The 25378-nt window shown below is 38.5% G+C and overlaps 2 protein-coding genes across 3 annotated transcripts in view; one reads left to right on the plus strand and one right to left on the minus strand.

Moving 5' to 3' along the window:
* The window catches only part of GPRC5B (G protein-coupled receptor class C group 5 member B), a 57208-nt gene that overhangs the window by 16485 nt on the left and 15345 nt on the right, over positions 1-25378 (plus strand). The window contains exons 2-4 of one of the 2 annotated variants that reach the window (XM_075179730.1): positions 307-1316; positions 7867-7979; positions 14100-21950. In XM_075179730.1, the coding sequence (XP_075035831.1) occupies positions 311-1316; positions 7867-7979; positions 14100-14144 (1164 nt within the window). In that variant the 5' untranslated portion in view covers positions 307-310 and the 3' untranslated portion in view covers positions 14145-21950. Of the gene's footprint in view, positions 1-306; positions 1317-7866; positions 7980-14099; positions 21951-25378 lie in introns of those variants that run through there. The other variant, XM_075179729.1, reaches the window with a different exon arrangement.
* The window catches only part of IQCK (IQ motif containing K), a 78898-nt gene continuing 75408 nt past the window's right edge, over positions 21889-25378 (minus strand). Inside the window, exon 9 of the mRNA XM_075179731.1 lies at positions 21889-22560. Coding sequence (XP_075035832.1) covers positions 22499-22560 — 62 coding nt within the window. The 3' untranslated portion in view covers positions 21889-22498. The remainder of the gene's footprint in view (positions 22561-25378) is intronic.

Below are 25378 nucleotides of genomic sequence, written 5' to 3' on the forward strand. Positions count from 1 at the left end.
CACCATTTTTATAAAATCATATTTCTTTATAACATCGTTGATAAATCATATGGGAAAGCTTTACAAAATGTGGTTAGTATGCCTTTAATAATATGGTGCACAGACAATAATCTGCTGTAATGCAGTGCAACCATGTTTTAGCTGTAAGCTATTATCTTGCTATGGATTACAATGCACGTGTAGTAATCAGTTAGTCCCCTCTGTTTTCCTCCAGTTCCGCTGTATTGGTAGACACCAAATCAAGTGTTGCATGAAAAATCCAAAACCAAATTTATAACATGTTTCTCCTCTTTTTGTTGTACTCAGAAACATGAAAACCCACCCAGCTGTTATTCTACTCCTCTTCTTCGTGATTGGCTATGGCTCCTCTGAAAACTCAACCACATCAAGGGGTTGCGGACTGGACATCTTCCCACGCTACGTATATCTGTGTGATCTGGATGCCATTTGGGGGATAGTGGTGGAGGCTGTAGCTGGAGCAGGTGTGCTTACAACCTTGCTGCTTATGTTGATCTTATTGGTAAGACTTCCGTTCATCACAGAAAAAGAGAAGAAAAGTCCACTGGGAATACATTTCCTCTTCCTGCTTGGAACTCTGGGACTCTTTGGCTTAGCCTTTGCGTTCATTATACAGGAAGATGAAGCTATCTGCTCCACTAGAAGGTTCTTGTGGGGCGTCCTCTTTTCACTTTGCTTCTCATGCCTACTTGCACAAGGCTGGAGGATCCGTAGGCTTGTCCGGCATGGCAAGAGTCCTTCGGGGTGGCATCTTGTTGGAATGGTCATCTGTCTAATGTTGGTTCAAGTCATTATTGCTACTGAGTGGATTGTCCTGACAGTAATCAGAGAGAAGAAGATGGCCTGCAATTACGAGCCAATGGATTTTGTCATGGTTTTAATTTATGTCATGTTTCTTATGGTTGTTACCTTGGGTCTCTCACTTTTTACACTGTGCGGAAAGTTTCAGAAATGGAAAAAAAATGGAATATGCCTTATCATTACAACTTTTCTCTCTGTTTTAATATGGGTCGCTTGGATGACCATGTACCTTTACGGTAATAATGAACTGAAGAAGAAAGAGCAGTGGAAGGATCCAACTTTGGCCATCGCTCTGATATCAAGTGGATGGGTGTTTCTTATTTTCCACGCTATCATTGAGGTCCATTGTACCATTCTGCCAGCACCACAAGAGAATACAACTAATTATTTTGATACTTCTCAGCCTCGGATGCGAGAAACGCCTTTTGAGGAAGATATCCAGTTACCCCGTAGCTACATGGAGAACAAAGCTTTTTCGATGGATGAACATAATGCAGGTGAGAGAGGCAGATGATTTGTCATTGTATGTACATGTGATAGCATGAAGGTCACATGATAGGACCAATATATTTACGAGGAGCTGATGTTTGTTGAGTGATCAGAAAGTTAATTCTCAGTCCAAGTTTAAACAGATTCCATAGGAGGAAGGCTAAAGGAAACTAACTATAAAATGTGTCTGTTGTACAAAGGATTTGCATACCCCGCAACTGTCCCAATTTAGGCAGAACAGTGCCAATATTTGGGAAAGTTACTCCTTTGCTGGGTGACATTATCATGACAGATATATCATTTTAGCCAATTTAATTATTAACTATTTTGTATGGATTGTTCAAGTTTTAGTTGTTATTGTTGTATATCTCCCAACGTCTCAGATATTTATTATCCATGTTCTCCATAGCAGAGTATTGTACCCTCAACCAGACTGCATTTGTGAATGGAGCAAAAGATATCAAAATTGGGACCTAGTTGGTGCGATGGCCTCTTGTAGACAAACAGTGGTCTTACACATACAGTGATTCTAAAGCATTTTCATAGTAGTACTTTAAAGGTACACAAGTTACTAAAAGGAACTTTGATACCCTAAAAAGAAAATCCTTATTCTCAAAATTGGTGAATTATATATTTTTTATTTGAGAGTTTTTGTTTGTGATGATTTTTGTTTTATAATAGTAAATAACGTTATGCACAGTATATTTGTAAAGATAATTTTACATTGTTATGATACATAGGAACATTTTAGAAACATTTGTGTTGAGTAAATGTTTTTTTCCTGTCAGCTCTGCTTTGGCTCCTGTATGTTTGATTAAGCATTGATTGTGGTAATGGATTGACAGATAATCTGTGCACCTGATTAGATTAAATTTATACAGTGGTTTAATTGGCTGGACAGTGTTTTGTTTACCTGTCTTTTAGTTTGTATACATGACAGAGACAAAAAGTACAATAAAGAAACAATAAATACAAAAATATGTCTTATTAACAATAAACAGCCTTTATTTTGTAGACCTCTGCGTTAATGAGGTAATGCTATTATAGTGTCTTGAAAGCATTTAGCTCTAAGGTGACAGCTTGGTAGAAACAAACATGGCACCATTGTAACGGAGGCTTGCAGTGGGATAATAGTCAGCACTGCTGCCTAGGAGGGCTGGATCCTGGGTCTGATTCTACCCAGGGTGTTACCTACTTAGAGCTTGTTTTGTTTGTGGCTCATCCCATTATCCAAAAACATACTGGTGGATTAACTGGCTTCTGACTAAATTGGCGCTATTGTAGGTGTGTGATAGGAAATTAGATGGCATGGTCCATTTACACATGTACTGATGTACCTTATTGTACAGTGCTGCTTAATGTGTTTATACTATATAAATAAATGGTACTGAGGTCAGTTCCAGATTGTAATTCTCCTAATTTACTATTAATCTGTTAATAATTCAGTTTGCATACCCTCTTGTCCATGAAATTAATTTGTGATAAGCTTATCATAGAGAAACATCTTTGGGTCATGACCAGGGCTGTACCTAGGGCTGTACGAGAGGAGGGACAGCCCAGGGAGCAATGCTAAAGGGGGCCCAGTTTATGATTAGTTTAAGTTAATTTGGTTAAAATTGAAGGCTAGGGGGGGGCAACAGTTTTCCTTCTCGCCCCAGACGTTACAATTTTAAGTTACGGCTCTGGTCATGACAAGCAGGTGAGAGACAGACATCTCCCTCTAAGTTTCCTCATAGCCTGTACAGAGAGATAACATAAAAACTATTTCTAACATTCATACATTCACATACCTGCTCACACTGTACACTCATTTCCAGCAATAATTTGACGTGAAGAGGGTACATGTAAGCATGTCATACATAGTGTTATGTAGTCCTGGGGTGCACAGTCTTTTTTGACCTGAGGGCCGCATTGGGAGATAGTATAATTTGAAGTTCAACAAAGCTTTAAGTTCAATAAAACTTACATGTTTAAGCATGTAAAACACATACGATTTGTTACACCTCTGCAGTTATGCCATACCTCCCAGTGTTATACAGGGAGGGGGCTTAGTCATCTCATGGAGTGTGTATGGTCACATCTCCTTGTAACAATTGGCCTCCCTCACCTCTGTAGCAACTCATTACCCCTCCATACTGTATATAGAGGGATCCCGCCAGTCACATACATCTGGGACCTTTGCCCTGCTGCTCCATATAAAATAAACCACAATGTCCTTAAAAGTAAAATAAAATAGCTATAAATCAAACAGTAAGGCCAAAATTGTCATAGCAAGATGTGTAAATAAAATATTCTGTCTAGTAAAGCAATTCTAATAAAAGAAAAAAAGCTACATTTACATTTTTTTTAACACATAAACAGTGGACTACTTGTATACGTTTATAGCTGTCACTAAGCCTATACATAAAGGGGCTCATTAAGGGATAGACATACATCAAATTCTTTTACACCTTTGTTACTGTGCATGCGCACATGTAGTCATATCTTGTGCGTATCATTGGCCTGCATCTCCTTACTCCTAGGCTGATACAGGAGGGGTGTGTTAATGTAATTGTGATATAATTATACGTGACGATTGTGCAGATATAGTTTGTAGGATGGTGTATCTATTGAAGGGCTGGCTCAAGTATATGCATTTATAATCACGACTATCCGCAGCACTATCTAGCTGCTCTTAATAGGCTTATTGACTATTTAAATTGTTGCGGCTATATTATATCCAGCCACAGCCACCAATTGCAATACTTACTTGACATTTCCATTCGGACTACTGAAATGAAAGAAGATAATACAGCATAAATACTGTTTTTTATGTGTCTTTTTCTACTTACGTTCAGAGCATAAATGCATCCGTCTCTAAATGAGCCCATTTACAATGTACATTTGTAATTAATGAGGCGTGAGGCGCTTTGAGTCTAAGGCCTCAGCAATGCTAGTTGTTACTGCAATGATAGGCTACATTCTACTGTGTGCAGATCTCACAACATGTCTGTCCCCAAGGCTGCCCGTTACATACCTCCCTTCCCCCAACACTTCCACCTGCGGGAAAAACATGTCCCCAGCCTGGACGTCCAGCTGAAAATTGAGTTTCCTGGCTTTTTCATTTAAAACCAAAAGAGCCCCAAGTCTGACCCCCACAGCGTTCTGGCACCTTACATACACTAACGCGGCACTTGAGCAAATCACCCTCCTATCACCACTGTTCCAGTGTCACATAGAAACCAGTACGTTTCAGGTTATGGGAACAGCACTTCATCACAGCTAAACGTGGTTTTAACAGGGCCCTTGGGGTGATCCCAGGGAAATCCCAGGGGCTTCCCCAGATAAACTGGGGATCCCTTTAGGCTCCGATACCACTTCAAGCTGCTGCGATGATGAAACACTATAACAGAGAAGTGCATCAAGTATGGAGTAGCAGGAGGATTTGAACACTGCCAGGATAGCGTATGGAAGATTCTCCATTGTTGAGCATCACCAAGCTTATTAATACAAATGTGCTGCATCTCCATGATATTGGAAATGGGGGTTAGTATATGATAAGCAAAAATAAATACAATTTTCTAATAAAAAATCATATCTACAGATTGGTGAGCAGGGTGGAGGATAAATCCCCACTCTCTCCCCCCCCTGGGATCCTCTCCCCTGAACCACCTTCCATGGGATTTTGTCCCAGGAATCCTTCCCCTTTCTTCGGGTGCCCTGTCCGTGGGGTAGCTCGGCACCCTTTCCTCTGTCATCTGGCACATGTCCCATGTGATCCGGTCCCTTGACTGCTTCTCCCTGGGACTCTTGACACTCTCCCCTGGCACACTGTCCTCTGCCCTGGGCTCCTGTCCACTGACACCTTCCCCTCTCATTTGTTCTTAAAAGAAAGAGTTGTAGAATATCTCAAACCCAGCATGGATTTACTGGGGGGAGATCGTGTCAAACCAATCTTACTGACTTTTTTGACTAGGTGACTAAAGTAATAGACCAAGGGAGGCCATAGATTTAGCTTGGAAACAGATGGAGTAAGGTTCTATGGTGCATAGAAGTTATGTATGAATTTGTGTATATCTGCAATGTGGATAAATATGTGCAAAATGGTCAAAAGTGTTTTTTATGGACAAAATAAAAGTTGTAACACATGAACAGTGGTTCTGGCCAGAACATGAATCAAAATAGTGTTAAGCATACAAACATAATCATAGTATTCATGGAAATATGCTCTAATATTGTCAAAGGCTATTGTCAAACAATGTCTGCAGACATAAGTAAATGGTCAAAAATGATGGTATGCGTCCTAGAATCTTACTCCATCTGTTTCCATTTTACCTTTGGACGGTGGGGACTCCCCTCTGTTACCTGTTAGGTTCTATTTAGTGGCTGCACATCCATTCACAGGGAAGCACGGCCCATCCCATCATTACTGCCTTATCATAGATGTAGCTGATCTAGATTTTAGTAAAGCTTTTGACACACATATCGCAGACTGTTAAATAAACTCAAAACCTTAAGATTGGATTAGATAAGATCTTGGTTACAGGATAAAAAACAGAGAGTTATAGTAAATGGAGTACATTCACAGGAGGGGAGGTTACCAGTGGATTACCCCAAGGATCTGACCTTGGACCAGTGCTTTTTATAATTTTATTGGAGACATTGCAAATGGTATTAAAAGTAAAGTATGTTTTTTTGCAGATGACACAAAGATATGCAAAAAGGGTAGTCACACAAGGAGGGGTAAAACAAATGATTGATGATCTAGGTAGACTAGAGGAATGGTCAAGAGAGTGGCAACTACAGTTTAATTCCAAGAAATGCAAAATCCAAGGGCGAAATAAAGCATTAATGGCAATATAATGGAAACTACTGAGGAAGAAAGGGATCTAGCAGTCACTATTTCATGTGACTTAAAGACAGGTAATCAGTGTAATAAAGCAATGCGAAAGGCACGTCAGATGTTTGGTTGCATAGAGAGAGGAATCAGTAGCAGAAAGAAAGAAGTAATAATGCCACTGTATATACGTCATTTGTACGGTCTTATCTAGAATACTGTGTCCAGTTCTGGAGGCCATATCTCCAGAAGGATATAAATACATTAGAGACTGTACAAAGAAGGACAACTAAAAGGGTGCCTGGTCTACAGCACAAAACTTACCCGGAAAGACTAATAGATCTTAATATGTATAGTTTGGAGCAGAGAAGAGAATGGGGGTACATGATAGCAACTTTCAAATATATCAAGGGTTTTAACAAGGTACATTAGGGAAACATTCTTCAAAGGAAGAGAAATATTAGAACACAAGGACATGCACTGACACTGGGGGGAAGTAAGTTCAGAGGAAATTTCAAGGAAGATTACTTCACAGAAAGGGTAGTGGATAAGTGGAATAGCCTCCCATTAGAGGTGGTAGAGGCTAATACAGTAGAGCCATTTAAACATGCTTGGAATAGACATGAGGATGTACTTACAGAGAAATAAGGATCAAATAGGGATTGAAGTTACCATAGGTTAAAAAAAATGGGCAGACTAGATGGGCCAAGTGATTCTTATCTGACGTCAAATTCTATATTTCTATGTTTAAAATAAAAAACAAGATTATACCAAATGATATGGAGTGTTTCTGGTTATTGTGTATCTATTCTGTATTGCTAAAATAACACATAGATGTTTTGCATGTGAAAATCCCCCAGAAATAAACAAACACAGAATTCTCCAAAACTAAACACTAAAAGTTATGGAGAAAGAATTATTATTATACTCAGAATGTTAATAAAATGCCATACAGAGGCCACATGTACTTTAACCTGCTTACTAGGTGTTATCTGCCAGACAGTACATCATTAGGCCGTCTCTGCTTATGACATTTTCACCTTTAAGAACATTTAGAAATGTCCATTTACTTTGTAGGTCTTAACAGAAATCATTTAGATTAAAGTGCATTAAAACTGACAGAATCGTTATTGCAGTTCTACAAGTACTCTCTGTCGGGAAAGTAAAACCTACAATCAGATATTTCAGTAGATTTGAATTATACAAGTGTTGGGTAGACACTCTACACAGGGTGCCATTGGCCCTTATGATGGTTATGTTTACAAGAATACCAAGCAGCATGTTAATTTGCTTATATACCGTGATTACTTGTGGATAAAAAACACCTGTAGCTCTTTGTACTAATGTGTATTCCTTATTATCAGGGAGATTATTCTGCCTCATATGACCACATAGGGGTTGCAGATTACACATCTTGTTGCTGTAAACATTAGACAATTGTAAACATGAACATAAAAAATGATGGGAGCAAGATAAGCTGTAAATATAACCATAGTTAATGCAGGAAAAAGTACATTTTTACAATTCTGTATGACTGATTTAGTGTTTTGATTTTAGAATCTCTTTAATACGTTACTGGGAAGGAATTTGTTATTTGAAAATGATAAGGAACGTGTGGTTAGAATGTAAAGGCCATTGGGGTAATTGATTGAACAAGCAGTCAATGTTTCTCATTCAGCTGCGAAGCAACCGTACAGTTATGTAAAACTAATACTATCTTTTGTGCTCTCTCATTTATGCAGCCATGCGGTCTGGGGGATTTCGCAATGGCAGTTTAGGGAGCAGGCCCAGCGCTCCCTTCAGGAGCAACGTGTACCAGCCTACTGAGATGGCAGTCGTGCTGAACGGTGGTACAGTAAGTATTGGGACATCATGACTCTTAACAGTCTCATACCTATATCTGTAAGTGTAATTTAATCACATCAAACAAGCTAATCCTTGTGCACTTTAGTGTCTAATATAATATCTGTTTCAGTATTGGCTAATTGAGTGGTTATACATTAGTCCAGTCTAGTAAATCATGCTCAGAATATAGATCCTATAAAGCAGATGCTGTTTAATTATTTAGAGCTAAATGATTGACATAGGTAAAGTATTTTACAAATATTGTTCTAAACTTTGGTACAGCCAAGCTGGCTTACAAAAGTGTGTGCATGAAACATAATTATTGATGGTGTACTGTAATTTGATAGTGATATAAGGTGAGGTCCAAACACTGCATAGATGGCAATAGCAGCAATGCCACTACAGGGAAAGGTATGACACATTCAATAAAATTCATGGAGATGAAGTAATAACTTTTCATGGTTGCATTTTGCAGTGTGATATTATATCAATACATAAAAGCCTATAGCACTAATAAGAAGTGTAACTTCCCTTGAAAGCATTGATAGTCTATTATATATGCGAACATGTTTTGTAATTATTGTTCATTGAGCCATGCTCTCTGGAAAGGAAAGTTAAACATCTACTTCTGTTAATTACCGGAGAGACTTTAAAGGAGAATAAATTGGGATAACCCCTATTCTGAAACACTGATTCATGTCCCTTCCTCAAGATCTCCACCATTCCCAGAAAATAGTCACCAGATCAGGTAATTCAAATTGGACAAAACTGGAGGTATGTAGTGAATGTGACATCTGATTGGACAGGAGCTGCAGCCATTTAGTCAGGTACCTTATTCACTACAGACCTTCTATACTAGCATGCGGAAACACTAGGACAGCTCCATCACCGATAGCTCTCTGCTTTTCCTACTCACAAAAGTGTCAATTCACAGATACAAGGGAGGTAGTAAGGAACCTCCACAGAATTGCTTTGCTCAGTAACAATAATATTAATTAAACACATTGGGCCTGATTCGTTAAGGAAAGTAAAGCAAAAAAAAAATGAACAACTTTGCACCTTGGCAAAACCATGTTGCATTGGAGGGAGAGGTAAATTTAAAATGTGGGGACAGATTTATAGTTGGGATAGGGCATGCTCTTAATCAACTTTAGATTTCAGTGTAAAAATAAAGCTGTCAAGTATTTGTGTGCTACATGAAACAACAGCCAGTATTTAACTTATGTGCAAACCAATAAACTAATTTGCACCCCTTGCATGGTTTTGCCAAGGTTCAAAGTTACTCACTTTTTTGCTTTGCTTTCCTTAATGAATCAGGCCCATTGTGCTTTCCCACAGGAAAAAAACTCTATTTAAGGGTATGCCCACTTTTAAATAAATGATTTTGAATAAATTGAAGTATCCTTTACAAATGGGAGTCGGGGCTGTGGGGCGTTTTGGAAGGAGTGTGACCCTCAGAGCAATATTCTTATTGGTCCTCCTGCTCACACCCCTCTCTGCAGCCATTAAAAAGTGATTAGAGAAATATTTGAGGGGTTGTATATTAGAGCACAGGCAAACTGATGCAGTGGGCAATTCCTGGGCTTCCACTAAGGTGAAGCAGTAGGCCAGTGAAAATCAACCAATTAACTGGGTATGATGCTTTAAGCATTACTATACCAGGGAACACAGCAACCAGTCAGACTTTTTAGTACAGCTTAAGAAATCAATGCAAACACCTGATTGGCTGCTATAAGCAACACCAACTTTTTCCTTTTCCCCCGATTTTCATTTATGTCCCCCATTATTTTCAGCCACACCTAGCTATATAGAATGAACGACAAGATCTTGAGGGACAGCACCTCATTTAATAATTGGATGTATTGCTACAGTCACTTATTAAATTGTTTGTAGAAAGCAATATATCTATTCAATATAATATATTCTTATACGCATGTAAAATAAGTATAAGTAATGTTAAATCTAACACAATATTTTATTATTATTATATTATTATTATTATTATTATTATTATTATTATTATTATTATATTGTATTCATTATGTTGTAGTAGAAGTTGTGGGTATATTTGAAATAGGATAGAAGAAATCTCGTAATTTTCTTTTTTACACATTTTTACTCATTACAAAAACAGATCAATAATTTTCCACTTAGCCGCTGGTTTACATCCTCTAGGTGAAGATACATTAGACAGCTGGTTGCAGGAGTGATTTGTACTAGGCTTATTAGTCATTACCACCTCTCTCTCTCTCTCTCTCTAGAAACAGTGGTTAGATATTCCTGTAAGCTTTTAATGAGATATTCCCATCTGCGGTCATCTGAAAACATTGCATACATAACCCATGTATACCATTCATAGCACATGGCAATACTTATCTGGTCTGGTGTACATTTTATATCCAGTCACAATCAATCAACACATGCACTCATGTAACCATGATCAGACATGCTCTATGTATGCTTTCCATTTAAAGATATATATTATGATCTAGTCAATGTATAAACAGTTCAGCAAGGTTGAAGGAGTGCTATTGTGACTTGTGGTTGAAGTAGAGATAACATTTGTAATACATAAGTAAAAGAAGCATATTTGCCTACTCTTCCGGAATTTTCGAGAGGCTCACAAATTTTGTAGAGTCTTCCCAGAAGAATAGGCAAACCTCCCGGACCCTGTAAAATGCCGAAATTCACGGCATCGAATGGCAGGGGTAGGGCTTAATTGCGTCATTAAGCTCCGCCCCCACTATGTAACACTTTGCATTTCTGTATTTCATAGTAGGGGCGGGGCTATAGTGACAACAATGTGGTCACGCCTCCTCCTACCCTCTGTCACATGATCTGTACTCCGGGATTTCCCGGAGTACAGATTTAAAAAGTAGGCAAGTATGAAGTAAAGATAGTTATTTAAATTCAGTTCAGGTCTGAAGAAAAACATGCAATTTTTTCAGGGCACTGTCATGTGACAGGGAGAGAATCATATTTCTAGCTGCCGCTAAATTAGCTCCTGTGTGCCTTCAGTTCACATGTGTAGTATGGAGCGTCCGCATTATCCTGAGCTTCTCAGCATATTAAATAAAATCTACATACACAATGTGCTTAGCCAATGGCAGCAATCTAGACATCTCACAGCTCGCTGACTGTCAAGTGCTCATTCCGCTTTAGAACAGTTTTGTTGATATTACAATTATTTCCTTTTATACATTTAACGTCAAAAGTGACAGTGTCAGAACTCCAGGCATCCAGACATTCTAGCCCAGTCTTTCCTATTGTAACTAAACATATGACTAAGTCTTAAGTGCAAATCCTTACTTAGTCAGAAGGCCAGTCTCTTTTTAATGGGTGATTGGGTCCACAAGGCTACATAAAAGTTAAGTGAGCTTTCCGCTTGATTGCCTGTGATAAGTCCGCATAAGAGCATTTTAAATTATACATGGTAAATGTCTGGGTTTTGAAGGACATGTAGACCAGACAAGCACCGTTTTTTTTATTTTTGTTTTTAAACCAACGCAAAAATCAAAAATGAGCACAATATAATTGTTATGCCGAATTATCCATAAAATATATTTCTTCAGCTTTACCACCAATGTAACCAAAGTGAAGATGGGCAATATTATTTTGGAATCTTAATTTAAATAGATATTAGACAGGGGTTCTAAAATGACATTTCACCTATACATTAAGAAATCAGATTTGGACACATGCAGCTTTGCACCTTTCTGACCCATGTTTACTAAAATTATTTTTTTGACAGATAACACACTTATTAAGGGTGCCTATGTCAAACCATCTATATCTCCTAACTGGCACCTAGAGCTTATATTACATATTTATACAAACATCAAACAATTGTAATAACATAATAGATTAAATCTGCATTGGGAAGGAGATGTACTAATGTCCTTTAATGATTCACCTTTTATGTTCTGAAAATCAACTAATATTGTTCACAATTGGGCAAAACTACCATCTTTTCTCAAATAGCCAACAATGATCAATGTAACAATCTGATTATTAAAAAACACAATATAAATAATAACTCCAGATTGCATGGAATGAACTAGATTCTGGCTGTCTAATCAGTGGCATAAATCACATGCTTGTTTGGCTCTGAGTTTGTCTGAAAACTGTAGAAGAGCAACAATATTTAGTAATATATTTGAAAAGGTTGTGAGCGTGACCAGATCAAGTCAAACAGCCCTGAAAAACATCAACATTGTGCCTTGCTGAGCGCACTATTAATATATGATAGAGGACAAGGCTGTTTTAAAGGTACAGTGGTGACATTCTACATGTCAATGAAAAAAGACTACCCAAATTCAAAATGTACCTGTATCCTACCAGTGGAGGCAGCCATCTTGTAGACATGGCCAATATTCCGCCTACCAGCTAGGACCTCATGATGTAATTGAGGCATGGTAATCAGGTGTCACTAGCACCTATGGAATGCATAGGCTACGTTATTGTGAATATTGGTTCACCACAAGATGGCTGCCTCCATCGTGTGTAAGATAACGGTGCACTTTAAAGCTATTTGGCTACTACACATGGTATGTTAAGCAGTTTCATGCCAGTGTCTTCTTAGTAAATCAAACTCTGTGTCTATTTAAAGCAAAACATACTTTGCTTTGTGCGACTATCTATTTAGATATCATTCTTTAGTAGATGTAAGTAATGATTTTTCAACTTAATTTATGTAAATATCAGCATTAGATGCTGTACATTACAGAGGTTATTGATTTATCTGTTATTGCAAGGCAAGGCCACATTACAGCCCAACAGCCATAACTGAATGTATACAAAATGATAGCAACTCTCACTGATGGTTATATATTAAAAATAATGCCCAGCTTTCTCGCTTATTCCAAATATGATATGTGTAGGTAAATTAAGAATCTTTCAACGCATATTTTGGGAATTTGCAATAGACTTGTTCAATAATCTCACAGATTTGAATGCACCTGTATCCTGATTTTGTTTAGAAAAATGACTGAAGGTTCACGAAGGTCTACAACAGGCCTGTCCAACCTGCGGCCCTCCAGATGCTGTGAAACTACCAGCCCCAGCATGCTTTGCCAGTAGACAACCTGTTGATAGCTGGAAGGGCATGCTGGGACTTGTAGTTTTACAACATCTGGAGGGCCGCAGGTTGGACAGGCCTGGTCTACAACATGGGTGATACATATACATTGATCGTTAAGCTATATCAGGGAAATATGTAGGACAGAAAACAGTAAGCAGTGATAATCTAGTGAAGGAATTTTCACTACTTCCTGAATGTTGGCCACAAAAGCAGAGTTGGGCTTTTTAAATATTTATGAAAAGTACTGTGCTCAAACATGAGTGGAAATGTGACAAATATACATGTACTGTAATTCAAAGACTTCAGAGTGACATAAGTATTTTTCAGCTCTACGGTACATTAAAATGCTAGAAACAAACGTTCCAAAATACACTTGTCCCTCACATAATTTTAGACTCAGACAGCAGCTTCTGCCTCTTTACTAAACCTCCGTAATGTAGGATACAGGACCAGTCAGTCCAATCAAGGAGACAGCAGGATTTTTTAAGGAGCCAATTAAGATGTGCATCTATTGGATTCAATAGAAATGACTCCATAAGGCCTACCGCTAACACGGTGCATGTAAATTGAAGGCCATTGCTAACCACTCACTCACGGTCGTACTTGCCATTAGGAGCGTTGCATTCGTTGTGATGTTTTGGACTCTGTACGCTCCATTTTTGCATTCAACACAAGTATCAGTGCCCGTTAAGTACCGCAAGTCACACCCGTTCACATTTGACCTGTGGTGCCACTGCCGTTTAAACTTGCTGTGCTCAAATGCCAGTGGGCAGCTATTTGTACGACCCTCCCTTAATCTGCCCCAATGGCTTCTGTCTCTATGCAGTCAACATTGGTTAATGATTACCTTCAAAATAACCATTCAGTATAATATTATTTTCCTGCTTTTGCACGGATGACAATCATCCCAAGCATAATTTGTATGGCGATTACCTTACGCAGAACATATAAAGGGTTTATCAAACTCTGAATGCTAATGCTTATTATATCTGTTTAGATTGACTTAGACGCCAAGATTCTCAGCTATCCATTTGTTGTCCTTATTTCCAGATCCCAACCGCTCCTCCAAGTTACACTGGACGACATCTATGGTGAAAGGCATGTAGGCTCCAGAGTCACAGGTTTTCACCCTCTGGCCCTGTCTTTGTGAGGGAGGAATGAGTAAAGGTAGCAGGACAAAACCGCACAACACCCAAGAGCTCTGGTAATCCTATCTAATAAGGTTTATCTAAACGTGAACAGCTGTGAACTCTTAAAATAACAACTAAAGACGGATACTGTCACAGTTAACTCAAAGTGGCTCTACACACCCAACAAGATTCACTTTTACAGAACAAGAACTGTTTTAAGATGGACAATAACACTTAGCAGTGAAGAAACACAATCCTGTCTGCTTTCCGTTTTAAATCCAAATCAACCCTTTGGCTAGTAAACAAGAACACAGTCCAAGTCACGTCCAATGTGGCCTTTGAGGCGAAACAATCAGTTTTCTATGGCTTAAAAGTTTAGGAAGTTTCTTGTCTGAAACATAGGAAATACATCACTGAAGAATTACAAATGTATAAAGAAGGCCTTATTGTTATATAAATGAGATATATGGCTTGGAAGACGACAAAACTGCAATCTGACGCTTGTTTTTGCAGATGCAGTTCTATATAGTACTGTGTTGAACTGATCACATCGCAATGGTAATTGATAATATGTGAGGAGCAGAATTAATCACTGGAAAGAGAGGAGAGGTCACAAAAGAAAAGTATAACCGATTTTAAAATTTTGATTTGTCAGGATTGCACATTTTAAATAATAATAAAAAAAATAATTCTGTTTTTTCAACTAAAGCTGTACTTAGATGGGGATTTAAAGGACCCTTTTTATTTAAAAAGGGAATATAACATAATTCAAAAGTTTTAAAACTAAATTACAGAGACTATTGTTTAGTTTAATCTTAAATGGGTGCCAGTTTGCAAAAAAATAAAGTCAATGTATATGAATTATTGTTAAGGCTTCAGCATTAGTAATTTTAACACTTGACAACAAGAATTTAAAATGTGATAACTGATGTAAACAATAGTGATTTCTATTGTAAGAATTCTTGTCGTGACAATGGATGGGGGATCTAGGTAATTCAGCTATTTCAGTGATAGGCAGAAACATGTTGATAATGAGCTGGGCAGATCATTTGTCTAAGAAAAGTAACACGTAGCTTTACCAACAGGTATAACAATCCACCAAAGATCAAATAAAACTGACATTAAGATTTTCTATAAGACCAATATACATAACACATGGAAAAACAATAAAAGATCAAGTTCCCAACCACAGTTGCATCCAGGTAATTTACTAACGAGTAGTTTGAGGATTTCCCTGGAGCTGTATTTTTGTATTAGGGGGGTGATATAATAAATGCTTCTTACATCTCGTCTCCATTTACGCTGTCTTCGCTAGTCTTCCTGCAGCCCATTATTTTCTTTACCATGGTTTCATTCACATTTTAAGTCACACATTCCTTTATGATCATTAAAGAAGTCACACATGGTCACTCATTCTCTCTACTTTCTAATGAGTAAGATAGTAGTGTATTGTATGTCAGGTTTACGTTAGACTGTGATATGCTTGTCTACAGCAATGGATAGGTTGCCAAGGACATGGAAACTGTTTGCGCGTAAGTCACATAGAAAAATGAACAGTATCATGTGAGAGTTATCATGAAACTTTGACTTAAATATGTAGGGGGGGGGGGGGGTGTTACATATAAAGCCTTCTCATAGTTGGTTTTTATCACAAACCAACATTCTCATCTCCCCAACCGTTTGCTTGTACTCTGCACTAGAGTTGTGCCATACACCGGAAGATCTATACAGGTAATCCAACCACCCAGTGGCCAAATCTCTGTTAAGATTTCAGGCACATGTGTACTCGTGTGTGGGCAAATCGGAGTGATCCAACCGTTCGGGGCTCAGGCACAATAGAACAGATCATAGAGTGCACAGTTGGTGTGTTTGGACAATGATGACTACACCAGCCATCCTGGTTGGCCTTGGATTGACTCCGTTCCAATCTTGATCGGGAGGGACAAGATTTGTAGGCCCATACATGCTCCAACTAAAACATGTTGTTCACTTTGTAATTTATATGGGAAATATCAGATGCCAGGTGTTATTTTAAATAGTTTAGCTGACTCTAGAATGGTGGCACTCTTCAATTTAGAAAAAAACATCAGTTGTTGAAGCTTTGGGCTTGAAAAATCTGGATACCATAATGTGTTATACAGGTACTCCTCACTTAACGACCGAGTTCCGTTCCTACGACTAGGTCGTTAAGCGAATTGGTTGCTAAGTGAGTACAGTACTGTTATATGCACCTACATGTATTGTAATCATTTTTATTGATTCTGAATGAAGAGATAGACTAAAGAAAACTATATTTTGTTAGTTTGCTTTACATTACATAACACTGCATAACAGAAAATAAACATGTGTACAGTAAAGCTCTACAAACAGCAGCAATTATAACAATGAGGACCCAGGGAGAACCTGGTCGTAACTCCGAGTGGTCATTAAATGGGTAGGTTGTTAAGTGAGGAATACCTGTACTGACTAATAAAACAAAAAGAGGGACTCAATATGTGGGCTTCAGAACCAAGGATGGGGGTTCACATTGCCAGTCTTTCTGCCAATGTCCTTCTAACTGGTAAAGTATGGCAGAACCAAGGAAAGCCAACCTAATGTTAATGTGCAAATCACATACCATTTTTACTAATAATGTTTAAGTGGTATTTTAAGGCAAATCTTTTTTCCTAAACGGGTTGTATGCTTCATTTAGGTTTACTAATATAGCCCTAGAATTTGATATAAGTTATGTTTCATCAATTAATATACAATATATTATCTATAGCAAAATATTGCACTGAACACACCTTATTAAAGTTGGCTACACATGTGCTATCTGCCAATTGGCTTGCTATTGCAGCACATGGGATACTTGTTAATAACCCAGTCTCATTGATTCATTATAGGCCCAAAGAGAGTTCAGAATATGGCCGCTATTGGTCTGTCTGCTCAATCATCTTCTGGCTGCGCTTACAGGCCTCAGTGCGCTGGACAGTGGTTCCATCGCTTGCCACTCAGGCTGAGCCATGACCAGCTTACTCCTGCATTCAGGGCTAGTTCACCTGAACATTTTTATCACACTTCGCTCTAGCAGAAATAAAAAATGTCTGTCCCTTAGCCTTGTTTTTGTCACATATATTAGGTGTGCATTGTCCATTTTTGCTTATGTAAACTTGTCTTACAACATAGGACAGAATAGCCCTGATTATTTTTGTGACACTACAATTAAGGATGGGATTAGATGAATTTTGCAGGGAAACCTTTACACTGAGGCAAATAAATATCTCTAGATATGTTTTACCTCATATAAAAACTTTATTTAGACAATAAACATAAAAACAAAAAATATTTTTGTTTTGAGGATAGTTCTAGTGGTGGACTGCTATATTGCCTAGCCGTACACATAATGACATGGCTACACAGCTCCAGGTGCCTTAGGAAAATACATTTCTGCAAATATCTACATTGCTGTGGGTATATGCAGGAGCACTTAAAGCAACCCAAAGATTATGACATAATTTGCACTATAAAGTATCTGTTGCCCAGTACCTGAAGTAACATACTGACATAGTTATTTTTTCTAACATTATCTTTTATACATTTTAAGAGATAGAACAGGCCTTGTGTTTTAGGGGCACGTCATATATTTGACAACAACACATGTAAGTAAACCATGGCAAAAATAAATAATTGGCTGCTTAACGTCCACCTGTTGGCTCACACACTGAAGGCAGCCATTTTGTGAGCTGAGATGAATGCAACCAATCAGTTCACCAGGATGTTATGAATATTGGCCTAACCCGTAAAATAGCTGCCACCAATAAGACTCATTTACTAGTTTCGTACACGAGCGGAAAAATGAGATTTGGTTTTGCAGCATAGGACAGGATAAATGAGCTGTTGGGCTGGGGAAGGTACTTTTAGGGATGCGTTCCCAGTTTTTGTCAACACAAAAGGACCTGATTTTTACTTCAGCGCAGAGACTTTGCCCTGTACTTTTAATGGGATACATTTTGCACCTTCCAGCATACAAAAACCACTAACACAACCGCGGAATGTTTTATGGGAAAAAATGGAAATGTGAAAATGGATTAAAGGAGTGGTCCTAAAGTGGTACTACGGTGGACTTTACAGTCCTCTCTCCACCATGCATATTTCCAGGTGTATCTGCTTCTACAGTGTATCCTCCTTTTATGGAGCCAGGAAGCTGGCGTACACCTTGGAATGCACTGTAGTGCTGCATTAGTTCATAAATGAGCCTGGTGGAAGGTACAGGTACACTTTAAAAGGGAAACTACTAGCACTTGGAATGAGAAAGGGGTCACATTGATTTAATTATTCAGTCCAACTTGTACAAAATAAAAAATGATGTATGTATGTATGCATAGACTGTGACGTTAGCATTCTTGTGTGTAGGCAGTTATGTTTTGTTTAGTATTTATTTCTACATTTGTAGTGACATACCAGCAAATTAGTAGTATTAGGAAAGGTATAACCTTTACTGTTTATGTTTTAGTTTTCTTTTAGTATCCAGGTATTAATGTCCCATTATATATTTGTTTTATGGTGAGTCCTGAATGTACTTGTACATTATTGCATTTTGAAATGTTTTGCATGCTTATCGGCTATGTATTTTGTAGATAGAGGCATGTGAAAAAAGAAAAGGTTAGTTTTGTTGCCCCTTTGTCAATTCCAAGGCATAGGCTGGGTCTTATAACACTTTTTCTGTGCCAAAAAAAAATGTTTCATCCCCAAAAGACTATTAAATACTGCGCATGGAACAGACCAGACGATTTTATTCAGGATTGCTCAAAACAGATTCCTAATGCAGCCTTCTTGTTGAAGGTCACTTAGCTTTCAGTCGTTTAATCCCACTGCCAGTCCAGCATTAAGGGGCCTATTTACCATTATACCACTTCCCCAGCCAGTCCTGCATGCCCTGCAGACTCTTCTCCCTTCTCTAAACAGGCCTATAAATGAGATCTGACATTTGAGTTTTGTAGAACAGCTGCACACAACAATCTTAAAGGGGAGTGAGAAAGAGGCAGATTTTGATTGCTTCATTTTAATGTACAAAAATTGACACTTTTAATGGGAAAGCCTATACAAAGGCAATATAATACTATTTCACAGTTATTTTCAGTGCAATCTGCAGTAACAGAAGTCAGGTAAAGTAGCATACATTACTGTTATTATTAACCTCCTGTACAGAAACAAGACATGGGGTGTCATATCTAAGGAGGAAAAGTGGAGGTGTTGGCCAGAGCAACCAATCAGATTGCAGCGATCATTTATCTAGTCACTGCATTTGATAAATATCCCATAGTTTCCATATTCTTCCCCCAGTAAATGGTTTGGCGCATCCCAGTTACTCCCTTTATGAAATATTTAGCCACAGTGAACGATCAGCAGCCATCTGTATCAGCCTCTGAACATCAAACTACTGTTGTATGTTAAAGATGGCACCAATATGCACACTACACAGCCAAACCCTCCCCAAGATCCAACTTGTGTAATGAAAAGAGCCCAGATAACAATGTAAATGGAAACTGATTGCTAATCATAACTGTCTGTTTTGTTTTAAAATTTGTCAACACAATTATTTTTAAATATATAAGTAAAATGAAATATAATTGAAAGTTGCAATATTTCTGGTGATATTGTTTCCCATTGGTTTCCCTTTGAAATACCATGAAAGTACTAATCCACCCTAAACTAAAAATGTAATATTGGATGCAGTTTAAAATAAAGACAAAACCTATTATACAGTACTTATTGGGTATGCACCATTCACCACTTCTATAGTACTGTGCCAAAGCTCCTCCCCTGTAAATTTACCATTCACATCCATGTGAGGTTCACAGGGGATGTGTATTGATACCAATCAGCCTGTTTGAAACAGATAATAAGGTAGAGAATAGATGACAGTGACATGGAACTCATTGAACTCCATCCAATAATACATTTTTAGTTTTGTGTGGGTGTAGCCTTCACTGACAACTAGAAGAGTGTGCTGTAGGTCAGGGTGGCTCACCACGCACTGCACTATGTCAGGTGGTAGGAGAGCCAATCACTGTTAACCAATCAAATCTTTATCTTTCTCTAGCTTGGTCACTACCAAGTTGGCAATCCGATAGAGCCACAATCTTGAAATCTCGACACTACTGTATGCTACTTAGTAACTGGCCAGCAGACAAACTTACTACAGACAACCCAGGACGCTTTAAAGGAAAACTCAATGAAATGTGTTTTTGTTTTTTGCTCTATTTTTTAATAAACCACCCTCCACTAACAAGCAGAAGTGCCCAGATTTTTTTGGAGACACTCGTCAGGCCAGTGTATGCAGTCCCATAATGTTCTAGGACTTGTAGGCTGGATTTGGAATTTAAACTGCTGCAGACTGAGGTTGCCGACATGGCTTGTCCAGATAGCTGTGGCGACAACCTCTAATTTATAGAACCTTACACAGAAACTCTGGGCTGGAGCATCATTAGACTACATGCACAGGTGAGGGTGAGATTCTCCCAAACCATCACTGAGCAGGGTAACTCCACCATTATGCTAGTTGGGGCAGGGGTTGTTCATTTAAAACAAAATCACAAGGCTATTTTTTTTTATGTGCAGCTATTAGATTGAATGTGACTGAGCAATAAATACCCAAGTGTTTTTGATATGTATGTATTTATCTATATATATGTCTTTATGTTTATGCATTGGGTGAGAAGGAAAATTATTCACACTGGATTTACACTAGTTGCTTAAAGGTATAAGTTTAAAGATAAGAAAAAAAAACTGTTCAGCATATTAAAGTTTCAGCATCATAAACACATACAGCAAAAATGATCTAGTGTTGGGAGAGTGTTGACAAATCTATCCCAACATGATTTGTGACAGAGAAAAGGTAAGCAATGTATATAAGTGTATATTAAATAAACATTCATACTGATAGTTGGTTCTCTATATTTGTCATAATTTTGTATATAGTGTTAAGGACAGGAGATGTCATTTCATAATCTTAAACTATGGTTCAACATTTTATGACAACTGATTAAGGATGGCTGGAAACTTACCGTTCAACTAACCTGTCTAACCTGGACTTAAAGTTGAGCAGCCTTCGCTGACGAAAGGGGCCCTATTATGGCAGAAAAGGTCAGACAAGGGGCATCATGTCCCTGGCTCTTGGTCAGCCTCCCTCTTGGCATAACCAGCACATCAAACATAAATTTCCACTTAATGAAGGACTGAGATAACATCTAAATTATTATTTGTTTCCCAAGTCGCTGGTTGATTAGCTTCATTTAGAAGAATATTAATAATAGGGCTCATGTTACAATGCTCCTTAAATTTCAAATCTATAGTTCCTTGATTTTAGAAGGTGGACTGAGGGAAGAGTTAAGGAATAGAGACTACATTGTTGGCCCAATCTTCCAACATGGTTCGATAACAGACAGTCACATGATTGTGCCAATGTGTGGAATCTTCTTTTATAAAAGGGAGTAGGTAGACTGATCTATTCCATTTCATCACATTTTGTTAAGTAAAAGAAGCAATGGTTTGTTTTTAATAGATCTATATTTATTAATTGCATAATTGGGGTGTTTTATATTGTATTCTTTGCTGCTGATTGTTAAAATTCTGTTATTACTTTAAGTCTGATTGAATTTAAAGACAATCATAGATATTTGTGTACTATAATGACTCTATATAGCAAATAGAAACAAAAGGCTGTATAGCATGGGAAATGTTTTATTTTCAATATGCTGTTAACACAAAATAAAGACTTTACCATTTACTCTCTTTGTGGTGAATGTCACTTTATAATGACAATGAATGGAAACTTTTTGCATTGACTATGTAAAGTTAAATGACAGATTTCTAAAGTAATAAATCATGTAACACTGGTAGTAAATCGGTATCTACTAATGCCATCTTCAGTTGATATTTAAAGCTGCACTATCGCCTAGATAAAATATATTACTATGGTGATACACCCCATAGCTAGAACCATGGGGACTGGTTCATGCAGCCTTTTTTCTCGGAACTCTGCCAGTTCTGTAATACAGAACCAGCAAATCAATTAAGGTTAGCAACTGTAAATAGTAGCAAACAGCCTGTGTGAGCAGGAGTCCAATCACAAGCCACAATTTCTTAAGGGCAGCTTGTGATTGGCCCTCCCCCTTTCCATCTGGTTTTTGGCCAGGAACCAAGAAACCCGTCAATAACCGCTGCATGGAGCAGCCGCCAGGGCACCGGCTAGGGACACCTTATTAAAAGTTTGTACTAGGTGGAGCTTTAAGTTACTGATTCCGTATTCTGTGGAGATCGTGAGAACACTTTAATTTAAATGTTGGTATAATTTGGTGTAGATCCTCTGTCTTCCAGATCCTTGGATTCTCTTTCCACTGCAAAAGAGGAAAAAATAATTAACCAGGTCTTTATTTTTTATGTGTAACTTAATATTATTCTCTTGTTAAAAGTTAAAATGGGTTTATTGTGGTCAGAGATTCAAGAACAAAATAAACAGAACATCCTGTACCAGAGGCACAATTATCAATTAACAAAACATCCTCATACATCCCAGAGCCAGCTACGGCATCTTGCTGAGGCGGTGTACACATGGAAATAATGACCAAGTCATGGTTGAATTCTATCAATAGGAGCACAAACTAAACAGTTTAGTAAATGATGTGGAAGAGGCAGACAAAACAGCCTTCTAAACATGATACTTTAGACAAGATCTACAATGGAAACCCATTCGTGCAAAGCAGTGTTTAAATGGTAGCTAAGCATCATTTCAGTCATTCAATACTTTGTTTTGGCAACACCAATCATAATTACATATAGCATTAATCTTTAATCAACATTTGATGTGTACATAATACACAAGCGTAATCAGAGGTTACCATGGACAGAGCTTTGATTATTATGTTGTAATGTTGAAAGGTTATAAAACCTAAGATTTAGGCTGATATAATATGATAAGTGCACTGAGAATGTTTCCAAAATGCAACAAAGTTTGACACATCTTCAAATCTCACAAGTTTCTGAAACCGTTCTTTTCAGAGCTAAATGTTACATGCTTCATATAAGGCACTTGTTTTTATATCTAGTTCTTCTTTAAAGAGGTTGCTCCTCTGGACCTCCACCATTACTGGATTGCAGCCCAACACCATCAGTGCTAACAGCTAACAATGGCAGACCTGACATCCTACAGCAGTTAGGGCAAGGGTGTGTAGCTAATACAACACTTTATTGAATTGGCCACAACACCTGTTCAATCAAAAGCCAACTTTACTTTATACACTTTAATAGGGAGTATGAATATCCTGCCCGGTCTTTATTGATTTTATTGACAGCTTCCACTGTTGACAGTTGTACATGGAGCACAGATTACCAAAATAGTGGTTGTCCAAAGGTGAATGCTTTAAAGATAAATGACAGAGTGAAGGAGAGGAGATGGTGGTCAGAGAGTGGGATGGGAGAGAAGACAAGGTCTAGGGACTGACCAAGACAGTGAGTGGGGAATGAGGTCCACTAAGTCAGGCCAGGGGAGGAAGAAAGAGCAAGAAGTTTGATGGAGGCAGAGTCGGTGGGATTGTCAATAGGGTCGTTAAAATCACCTAATATGATGGATGAGGTCAGAGGAAAGGTAGTGGGGAAGCCAGGCTGCAAAGTTGTCAAAAAAAAATGGAAGTGGGGCAAGGGGGGCGGTAGATGACAAAGACACGGAGATGAATGGGGGAGAAGAGATGGATTGAATGGACTTCAAAGCAGGGGAAAGAGAGAGAAGGCACAGTGGGAATGACCCAAAAAGTACAGCTGGGTCATAGGAAGAGGGCCAAACTATCTTCTAGACGGTCATTCGGTCTGGTAGAATGGGTGAAGGAGAGGTTCCCATGGGAGAGAGCACCAGGGGAAACCGTGTCAGTAGAAGAGAGCCAGGTTTCGGTGATAGCAAGAAGGTTAAGACAGTTGGAGATGAAGAGGTCGTAGATAGAGGGCAGTTTGTTACGAATGGATCTGGAGTTCCAGAGAGGCACAGAAGAAGGGGAAGTAGGGATGGTAGAGGGGATTTATTGTGGTGGAACAAGAGACCCCATATTTTGTGGTAGGAACCTTGTCATTCAGTAAGCTCCAGAGCTATTCCACGGAGGACACAAACCATATGTCTTATAACAAGGCATTTCTAATTGTCTCCAGAGACGGGTTGGGCCGGGGGGCAGGGGTACATCAGGCCCCCGGGCCGCTCTGTCTGACAGCTATTTGGGCCCCCCCGCTGAATACAATATTTCCTAAATATTTCTAGCGGCTGCATCACGAGACATCCGATGCAGCCGCGTCAGCGCACAGGCGGCCGCATCACATGACATGCGATGCGGCCGCCTGTGCACCCCAAAGGCTGAACTTTCCCAGCCCGCACCTGATTGTCTCCCAGTCATTTTAAAGTGACAAACTGAAATGTTCTGCCACTTAGGTGGTAGTGCAGCTTTAAGAAGAATATCAGATGTTAGTGACAATTGGTAAAATTATTGGTTCACTCCCATCAGCTACTGGTAGAAAATACACACACATATATATATATATATATATATATATATATATAATCATATATTTATTTATATAGCGCCACTTATTCCATAGCGCTGTACAAAGAACTCATTCACATCAGTCCTTGCCCCATTGGAGCTTACAATCTAACATACACACACACACAGACTGAGAGAAACTAAGGTCAATTTAATAGCAGCCAATTAACCTACCAGTATGATTTTGGAGTGTGGGAGGAAACTGGAGCACCTGGAGGAAACCCACACAAACACGGGGAGAACATACAAACTCCACACAGATAAGGCCATGGTCGGAAAATGAACTCATGACCCCAGTGCTGTGAGGCAGAAGTGCTAACCGCTCAGCCACCGTGCTGGCTTAGTATATATATATATATATATATATATATATAGCACAAGCATACTCCACAGCGCTTTACAATTGGAAACCAAAACTGTGATAACCATGACACAGTAGCTAGTCCAGAGATTGTATGAAGCTCATTGTGATAGGCGTTTAATGTGAATATAGGAACCTATCTGCATCTGAATGTATCATGCAATGTTAGGATATATACTATTACAGAACATAAAATATCAATAATCATAGAAAATTACACATAAAAGTTGGAGACACAAGGCCATGAAATACAAGCTGTCCTCATTTAACGTT

This window comes from Mixophyes fleayi, chromosome 7 (assembly GCF_038048845.1).
Source record: "Mixophyes fleayi isolate aMixFle1 chromosome 7, aMixFle1.hap1, whole genome shotgun sequence".
In the NCBI taxonomy this organism is placed as follows: domain Eukaryota; kingdom Metazoa; phylum Chordata; class Amphibia; order Anura; family Limnodynastidae; genus Mixophyes; species Mixophyes fleayi.